A 10,684-nucleotide genomic window follows, 5' to 3' on the forward strand; every position below is an offset into this window, starting at 1 on the left:
GAAGTCACATAGTAGTAAGCGTTAGGGACGCTGTCGGTCTGGACAATGAGAGCCATAGCACCCTCACTTCTACGTCGGACCAAACCTAGAAAAGGGGACACCACCATTAGCCCACTCCCTGGAAAAGGAAAAGCCATGCAAATATTTTCACTAACGCGCCTAAAGGAAACCCAAAAGACTATGGCATCTTCCCCATCTATCTATCACAAGCACAATCACAAAGCTACACCAAAAACAGTGGTGCACACTTCCTAATTTTCTACCATTTCTACCCAGAAAAAAACCCCAAATAGACAAATGCAAAAATAAGACGATCGAAAGAAAAACAGAGAAAAGACAAGTAAAATATGCGTTAGAGGTAGAGCAAACACCAACCTGATTGTCTGAAGTAAGCAAAGAGAAAAATGCAGCACGAAAAGCAGGATGAGCGAGCGCACAACGCCTGGATGAACCAGCAAAAAAAGCAAGCATCACATGAAGAAGAGGGAGTTACGAGCAAAAGAGATATATAACAAGACAGGCGGTTACAAATAAAATCCTTAACGTTTCAAACAAAACACGAAGGGTCGAAGGGCAAAAATGGAAAGAAAATCCAAACTTTTCCTTGCATTAAAAATGTACTGCAACTGGCGAAATCCCCTTCGGAAAAAGCAACGAACAAGTGATGGGATGTCCTGGCACTCCACGGTTTCCCAATCTCGACCGTAGAATCCAGACGATGCCCAACACACCAAGCACACGGCCGCATGACCAGTCAAAGGATCCTCCTGTCGCGCTTCAGGGGCAACTGTTCCGGACCCGATCTCCGGGTCCTTCTTCGAAGCAACCACCAAACTCGGTTATCCGGACTTGGGCCACCTTCACGGCCCAGATAGGCCCAATAACCACAAACCACTAGTAATAGCCAACTAAATAAGATAAGATAGGCATGACAAACTATATAAAGGGAGCCAACTCCCTCATGTACGTTACTCACTCCCAATTCCCACTCTCACCTTTTAGACTCATTCTGACTTGAGTATCGGAGTGTCTTTGCAGGTGTCACCCTTTGTCGCTCCAGAAGTTCGATCCCATCACCCCCTTAGCCAACGAGTCCCCGATCTATTTCACAACCCGGCCGTACCAATGACATCTTGTACAATATACAAAAACTAATGTTCACAAGACAATTCCTACGCTTCTTTCTTATTCTTACTCGGATAACTTTAAGAAATGATGAAGGATGTGAAAGAGGAGGAGACGACGACAATGTTAGAGGCCTAAACACATAACTAGCCGTTAATATAATTATTTACTCTGATTAATTAAAATAATTGATATAATTGATCAAGGTAGTCAAACTAATTAATTTGTACAATTAATTGTGTTAGATTTAAATATCTCATTATATTAATTAATTGACTTTATTAAATAGTTATAATCGATTTGATTTAAAGATTTAAATAATTAAAAGAAATAAATTATAAAATACCTTTATATAGAATGAAGACAATGTATCAAGAGAAAAACTTCTCCAAAATATACGAATTGATGAGAGTATGTTGCTTCCTCTTAATCTGAGATGCAATTCAATATAGCTTTTAACTTTTTCAATATCCCAGGTTGAATGAAGACACACAATGCAAACACGACAACAACTGTGCAATCGTGGAAAATGATACATTATTGGTAACTATTATTAGTTTGAGGTGATTAATATAATGTCTAAAAAATATTGTCTAACTTATAAAAAATATTAAAAATTAATATTTAATTTTAAAAATATAAAAATAAATTAAATAAAAATTAAATACTAAATAATAAACATACTAGAATTCACCTTATTATAACTTTGATTTAATTATTTCTTAACGTGAACGTAACTTGAAACCCCATACATAATAACATGGCAGTCAATACAGTAGAAATCACGGAAAAAGTAAAACTTAATATAACTTCCTAAAATGTTTTAATTTTTTTCTATAAAGTCTAGAATGAAAATTTTGAGTAATACATATTACGAAATTTTAGATTCAATGTTTTAATTTTTTTTTCTATAAAGTCTTGAATGAAAATTTTGAGCCCAATAAATTACAACTCAAATAGCATAGTCTCTCAATATTCATCTAAGAGGTCACAAATTTGAATCTCCGTATTTTAGTAACAAAAAAAATGAAAATTTTGAATAATACATATTATAAAATTTTAGATTCATATATACTTCATTATTATCATGTAACTACTAACTAGTGTCTATGTCCGTGCGATGTACAAAAATCGCACAGAGCATTATAAAAATTAAATCATTAGTAACAATAATAAATAAAGTTATTATAATTGACAGGATAATAGAACAGAATAACAGAAGTTTGTTAGAGTCACTTAGCAATTAGTTAGCAACTAATTAGTGGTAGCAGGTGCAGTAAGTCACGTGTCTCAACATATGTATATAAACTCTTATCAGCTGTAACTGCTACACAATAATCACATTCTCATTCCCTTATTCATTCATCTAAGCTTCATCTCTCTCTCTCACACAACATTCTGAGTTACCGATACCATTACATGGTATCAGAGCTCTAGGGTTCAATGGCAGAAACGTCTCAAGCCATGGCTATTCCACGTGGAAGCATTGCAATAAATCAACCAGCAGCAATGGTGCACAATTTTTCAATTCCGATTTCAATCAAGTTAGATGAGGAAAACTATTTTCCTTGGAAGGATCAAGCTAAAGCCTCCATCGAAGCTCATGAGCTTGTGGATTTCATCAATGGAGTGAATATTCCAACACAATTTCGATTAGAAGAAAATAAAAGAAATGGCATAGTAACTGCAGAATTCAAGATCTGGAAGAGGCAAGATTCTTTCTTGAAAACCTGGCTCCTAGCCTCAATGACTCCGTCATTTGCAGCAAGAATGGTAGGATGTACAACCTCTCATCAAATCTGGCAGAGACTTCAGGACTTTTTTGCTGCACAAATGAAAGCCAAGGTCAGGCAATTGAGAGCAAAGCTCAGCAACACAAAGAAAGAAGGTACAATGGCAAATTACTTGTTAGAAATAAAGAAAACTGTGGATGCATTAGTGTCAGTAGGAGCTCAAATTGATGAATCAGCACATGTTGAAGCCATTCTTGAAGGCCTCTCTGAAGAATATAGCTCCTTTATCACATCAATCAACACTAGAGACACGCCTCTTCAAATTGGAGCGTTAGAAGCAATGCTGATGGCACAAGAAGAATGGTTAGAGAAATTCAAGAAAGCAGAACCAATGATGGCAAATGTTGCACAGTTTCATCCGTCTCAACAACGCAGATACAATTCTGAATCTATCTATGGTGATAGAGAAGGATATAGGAATTTTTCAAGCAATAGAGGCAGTTTCTTGCAAAGAGGACGAGGAAATGGCAGAATGAACTCTAGTCGAGCAAATCCGCGACGAGAAAGAGGAAACTATGGCAGCTATGGAAGAAATTATGATAGAATAGTCTGTCAAGTGTGCGACAAGGCAGGTCACAGTGCTCGTGATTGTTGGTATAGATACAATAATCAGAACAGTAGTGGAGGTGGAAGCACTCAGTCAACTGGCAGAACTAGTGCTAATATTGCTACGAGCAACATTCCTCTAGATCAAGCAATAGTTTATGATCCAAATTGGTACCCGGATTCTGGTGCAACACACCACATGACTCCTGACAGAAGCAACTTCTCTGAATTTACATGCTACAATGGCAATGAGCAAGTAATTGTGGGTGATAGTAATGCCTTACAAATATCTAATATTGGAAGTTCCGTCTTAAAACCATTTTCTTCAAAGCACGTTTTTACGCTAAACAAATTGCTACACGTTCCTGAACTCACGAAGAATCTTTTAAGTGTTCATCAATTCGTTTGTGATAATAATGTCTGGCTTGAATTTCATCCTAACAAGTGTTTGGTGAAATGTCAGGATTCCAAGGAGACGCTCCTCCAAGGAACTGTTAAGCAGGGTCTATATAGTTTTGGCCAAGCTAAAGCACAAAGCCTAAGCCCAGCTGCACTCACTGCCCATGTGCAGAAATTATCCAACTTCAAGCTGTGGCACAGGAGATTAGGTCACCCTTCTTCTCAAATTCTGTCCAAGATTCTTAATAATTGTAAAATACCCTATCAAATTCCCTCATCACTTTGTAGCTCTTGCTGTATGGGGAAATCCCAACAGCTTCCTTTCCCCACTTCTTCCTCAACTTTTTCTGCGCCTTTAGAATTGTTGTACACAGACATTTGGGGTCCCTCCCCTGTCCCTTCAATAAATGGCTCACGTTATTACATTCACTTTATTGATGCCTTTTCCAAATTTACATGGATTTATATTCTTCAAAGTAGACCACAAATTTATTCTGTCTTCCTTGCTTTTAAGAAAATGGTGGAACTCCAATTAGGTACTAGGATAAAAGCATTACAATCTGATAATGCAAAAGAATTTTTGTGTTTATCTAACTACTTGAGGTCTGAAGGAATTGTGCATAGGTTCTCTTGTCCACACGTTCACCAACAGAATGGTGTAGCAGAAAGAAAGCACAAGCACATCACAACCATGGGACTCACATTGTTGGCAGAAGCAGCAGTGCCTGTTCAGTATTGGCCTGATGCCTTCATGACTGCTGCAACCTTAATAAACCTACTACCTACACCAGTGTTAAATTTCCAATCTCCAAGCTGCAAATTGTTTGGCAAAGCTCCCTCTCTTCAAATGGTGAAAGTATTTGGCTGCTTATGCTTCCCTAACACTCGTCCTTACAACAAACACAAGCTGCAATTCAGGTCTGAGCCCTGTGTCTATCTTGGCCCAGCAATTCACCACAAGGGGTTCAAATGCCTCAAAACAGATGGCAAGATTCTTATCACAAGAAATGTCACATTTCAAGAAGATCATTTTCCCTTCAAAAACCCAACTCTTGGCTTTACTCCTCGTTCATTACCTTCTCCAGAATCACCCTTATCCTCCACCCTCCCAACTATCCCTCTCATTCATTCCACCTTGCCTAGTTCAGTTCCTCCTCACCAATCTATTAACTCAGATCCCCAATATACAGATTTGGCCTATCAAGTCAGCAATTCACATGCCAACACCACTAATTCCATCAACCCTTCAAGACCTGCAGCTGTCTCCACACTCTCTGCACCATCTAACACTCATTCCATGACTACCCGTGCCAAGAACAGTATCACCAAACCAAAACTCTTCAATTCTGAACTACACTCCTTCCCTTTACCCAAAACAGCCAAAGAAGCCATGACAATACCACATTGGCGACAAGCAATGGAAGACGAATATGCAGCATTGATGAAGAACAGTACCTGGCAGCTCACTGCTCTGCCTCCGAACAGGCGTGCAATTGGTAGCAAATGGGTGTTTCATGTTAAACAGAATCCAGATGGTTCCATCAACAAATTTAAAGCCCGACTTGTTGCTCAGGGCTTCAATCAAAGGCCAGGCATAGACTTCAAGGAGACCTTTAGCCCTGTTGTCAAGCCAGTCACTATTCGGGTTATTCTCACTCTAGCATTGCAAAATCACTGGCCCCTAACTCAACTTGATGTGAATAATGCATTCTTGAATGGAAGCCTGCAAGAAGAAGTATATATGAGACAGCCGCAAGGCTTTGAAATTGGTGGCTCGGAGGTTGTGTGCAAACTAACTAGGTCGCTTCATGGTCTAAAGCAGGCACCCAGATCCTGGTTTAATACTCTAAGGGCAGCACTAGACACTCTGGGATTCTCCTCTACCAAATCAGATGTCTCCCTGTTCTTCAAACACACCAGTGAAGCCATAGTGTTCCTCCTTGTGTATGTGGACGATATTATCGTCACTGGAACTTCAAAAGAGGCCATTGCCAAATTAGTACAACAACTTCACTCCAAGTTCTCACTTCGAGATATGGGAGAATTAAAGTATTTTTTGGGCATTGAAGTCACTCGAACATCTTGTGGGGGCCTACTACTGTCCCAGACGAAGTACATTAATGATTTGCTAAAGAAGGCTAACATGGGAGACTCTAAGGCTGCTGCTACCCCTATGACTTCTAACTTGAAGTTGACATCCACAGATGGTGTGCCATTTGAGCATGTGAGTCTGTACAGATCTGTTGTTGGAAGCCTCCAATACCTCACTGTCACCAGGCCTGAAATTGCGTTATGCGTCAACAAAGTCTGCCAATTTATGCAAACTCCGCTGGACAAGCATTGGAAGGCGGTAAAGCGTATCCTCAGGTATCTGCAAGGCACAAGGACCATGGGGCTTCATCTGCGCAAACCTACTGAGTTGATCCTTACAGGATATACTGACTCTGATTGGGCCTCAGACATTGAGGATCGCAAATCCACTGCTGGCTATTGTGTCATGTTTGGGCCGAACCCTATTTCTTGGTGCTCAAAGAAGCAGGCTGCAGTATCTCGTTCCAGCACAGAGGCTGAGTACCGTGGCATTGCCAATGTGGTAGCCGAGCTGCTCTGGATTCGAAATCTACTTGGTGAAATTCACATTCTTGTACCTACCCCCAAAGTATATTGTGACAATGCAGGTGCTGTGTTAATGTCCACAAATCCTGTGCTTCATTCTCGCTCAAAGCATTTTGAGATTGATCTCCATTTGGTGCGAGACCATGTAGCCAAAGGGCGAGTCCAGATTCATTATATCCCTGGAGATGCTCAAATTGCCGATGTCATGACTAAGGCAGTCAGCTCCTCACGGTTTGCAACTTTTCGATCCAAACTCAAGATTGAGCAACCTCAATCGTTGAGTTTGAGGGGGGATGACAGGATAATAGAACAGAATAACAGAAGTTTGTTAGAGTCACTTAGCAATTAGTTAGCAACTAATTAGTGGTAGCAGGTGCAGCAAGTCACGTGTCTCAACATATGTATATAAACTCTTATCAGCTGTAACTGCTACACAATAATCACATTCTCATTCCCTTATTCATTCATCTAAGCTTCATCTCTCTCTCTCACACAACACTCTGAGTTACTGATACCATTACAATTTTTAAATTTGTATAACATATAAAAAATAACAAATACACCTGATTAATTTAATTCACTGTACTTGTTATAAAAGTGATGACCAAAAGATATAATAAATTAATCTATATAAATCAAATAATTCACTAAGTCAAATTAAATTTTAACTATCATTCCTTTTTTTTTTGAAATAAACTCTCATTCTAATTTATTTCAACCAGCAAAACACGAAAAAGGAATGACAGATATTATATACATATTAAATAAAAGTGACGAAAAATATATTTTTTATTAATTGTAATTATATCTATTTTAAACTATATTCTTGTCAAATAATTTTTTATTAAAGCTAAGCATTCATTTTACAAAAGAAATTATACGACCATGCTACGTGCACACCAAATTAGTTATTAAATTCGACTACTAGTATAAAATACATGTTAAAAATAAATTAAATTACATATATATTCATATACAAATATATTAGTAACTAATTTTAATGACTGATTTTAATGTGTAAATAATATTTTTAGAAATTATATGATACAAAGAATCATGAATATTACATATAATTTTTTCTTACCATGAAGAGATACAAATAAAGGAATTTATTATAGACTGATTTAATAATATTCTTAAGAGAAAATTTTACTATTTTCTTCTCAAAAATACTAATAAAATGATTTTTTTTTTCTATTTGTGAAATGTATATACTCTTCTATTTATATCTTTAAAAAATTTTCTCTTGAACCTCTTTTTTGGAATCTCTAAAATTTTTTTTTTCTATTCTTACTAGTTTACAAAGGAGTGATGTAATGCCAGTCGAATTATGCATGTAAGGGTTACGTTGAAAACCTTTTCTGGTCAACATAATGAAATATTGAAACTTGAAAACCCTAGTTATACCGAATCGCATTCGCATGTGCAGGTTCCACCGTAAGTGAATAAAATATTTTAACACACATACATACAAATATATAATTCCATAGAAATTAAAGGTAACACTATTTTAATCAACGCAGCAATCCTTATCTATGTCTATATACATATGGATGAAATGTTCCTTTCATCGGCAAACTATTAGCATTATTTTTGTACAATATCGTCAACATTATTTTGACCAGCATTAGTCCACCATAGTCTTACAAGGATATTACACGTTGACCTAAATTAAAAAATAAGATAATAAGTGTGACGCTTATGTGATGCTATTGGTGACAGATGCGGAATTCAAATGCATGCTTAGGTTTATGACCAAATCAAAAAATAATGCAAAAAAACACGGTGGGAAAATAAAGCCCGTCAAAGGGAAAGAAAAATAAATGACTTCCAACTATTTTCTCCATTTCACATTGATTTCGAGTTTATCAATTTTATCAGTTATATGGTTGTTAGTTGCTCATTAGATCGCCCGGGCTATTTATCAGAATAATTCATGATGAACAAAAAGTAATTTAGCTGAAATATGAGTGTAAACACATGTATATATACTTTTTCATGTATATACATCGTTGCTAGTGAATTTTTTCCATTGTCAAAATAAAATTTATTAAATAATTTAATAATTTTAACTAAATTATTTAATATAATATATTTTTAAAAGAATTATTTACTCAAAAAATTAATTATTATTTATTTATATATAAATATATAAAATTTAATTTAGTTGTAATATTTATTTTATATTTTAATATTTTCATTACAAAATTTATGTATAAATAACATTTTTATTATTAAATTTATTTTTAGTATATATTTTATATTAATAATTAATTTTGATACAAATTATATTTTTATATAAAATCTTAACCTACTTATATTTCAAACCGAATGCAGTTTATTAAGAGGCACATAAAACAAATTAAGCCTTAGCTGGGAAGTTATCTAAATATGAATATGAATGGGTGTAATGTCTTACGTGAGCTGATGACTGATGACAACTGGGTCTCACTTCTGTCCATTTCTATCCATTATTTTATAAAATATTTATTTCTGCAACGAATTCACGCGGCTTCTCTTTCTATTTCTCTTCTGCAACTTGCACCATTTCCCACGCGCCTTTTTCATCCATCATTTCATTCTTCAGAATATTCGGTTAAGTTCAACCGAATTCATGCTTACAATATGATGTGTTTATTCTTCAAACGAAAATCCAAATCCGAGCCACAGCTGCAAAAAACAACCAGGAACAGCAAGGTCAAGTCCACCAACTCGCGATCGTTATCGCCATCGCCAAGGAGTGTTAATGAATTGTATAAGGAGAACCAGCACAATTTCAGGGTCTTCACTCTCAGGGAGCTCGTAGATGCAACCAATGGTTTCAATAGAACGCTCAAGATCGGTGAAGGTGGTTTCGGAAGTGTTTATAGAGGAACCATTCCACCTCTACATCGACATGAGGATCCAATTCTCGTTGCTATCAAAAAGCTCAACACTCGTGGCTTTCAGGTAACTTTTGATGCTTTTGGTTTTGGATCCATGGCTATATCACACTTTTGCTAAGTTCTCATGTTGTTGCTCTCTAATTCCTTGTATAGGGGCACAAAGAATGGCTTGCTGAAGTTCAATTTCTCGGCATCGTTAACCACCCCAATTTGGTTAAGTTATTGGGATACTGCTCTGTAGACGCCGAGAGAGGAATTCAAAGGCTATTGGTGTATGAATTCATGCCAAATAGGAGCCTAGAGGATCATCTTTTCAACCATTCTTTACCTCACTTGCCTTGGAAAACTAGATTGCAGATCATGCTTGGTGCTGCTGAAGGATTGGATTACTTACATGAGGGATTGGAAGTTCAGGTACCTTGTCTTGGCAAAGGATTCGGATTTTGTTGACAATATCTATTAGTTTATCTACATGTCATTTTCTATAATAATATGTTCACTTGAGCCTGCTTATTGTGTTATGAAGATATCCATAGTACTTAAAGAATGTGTATAGAATATGCTATGTAAAGGTTTAGATCAACTTGCTTAATATGGGAATTAAATGGCAATTCAAAGCTTAAAAATAATTATGCAGATGATTCTGTATATAGATGGTTGATGATCATTACATTTATTTCATTTTGTAGGTGATCTACAGAGATTTCAAATCTTCCAATGTGCTGTTGGACAAAAGTTTCCATCCCAAGCTCTCGGATTTCGGTCTAGCTAGGGAGGGCCCAACCGGTGATCAGACTCATGTATCTACTGCAGTAAGTTGATTTCAGACAGTCTATTTATTCTCAATCTCTAGTTTATGTATTTTCCAACATTACAACTTTTAAGTGTTAAATGCATGGCTTTTCATATAGCAATTGTTATGCATCATTGAAAATCCAAGTTTCCATGGTTTGCCAACTAGATTGGATTCTTTGATACATAGCGGATTATGCATTCTTGGTTCTTTGTTTACAATCAGCATTCTTGAACTAATTTAACATTCTAACAATTCTCTTATCATCAGGTAGTTGGAACACAGGGATATGCAGCGCCGGAGTATGTTGGAACAGGACATCTCAAAGCTAAGAGTGACATATGGAGTTTCGGCGTGGTGCTCTATGAGATTCTCACAGGCAGGAGGGTACTGGAAAGAGATCGTCCCACAGGAGAACAGAAGCTTCTAGAGTGGGTCAAGAAGTACCCTGCTGATACTAGCAGATTCAGCACCATAGTAGACCCTCGCCTCAGGAACCAATACTCCCTTGTTTCGGCTCGAAAGAT

At 36.7% G+C, this 10,684-nt stretch overlaps 1 protein-coding gene across 1 annotated transcript; it reads left to right on the forward strand.

The window, feature by feature from the left end:
• Positions 1 to 8,982: 8,982 nt before the first annotated feature.
• Positions 8,983 to 10,682, forward strand: LOC107487526 (probable serine/threonine-protein kinase PBL19; the record flags this gene model as incomplete). The annotated part of the gene is made up of 4 exons (XM_016108183.3): positions 8,983 to 9,428; positions 9,518 to 9,778; positions 10,054 to 10,176; positions 10,428 to 10,682. Coding segments are annotated over exons 1-4 (963 nt in total), but the record flags the coding sequence as incomplete, so codon positions are not given.
• Positions 10,683 to 10,684: the final 2 nt, after the last annotated feature.

This window comes from Arachis duranensis, chromosome 5 (genome assembly GCF_000817695.3).
Source record: "Arachis duranensis cultivar V14167 chromosome 5, aradu.V14167.gnm2.J7QH, whole genome shotgun sequence".
NCBI classification, from domain to species: Eukaryota; Viridiplantae; Streptophyta; class Magnoliopsida; order Fabales; family Fabaceae; genus Arachis; species Arachis duranensis.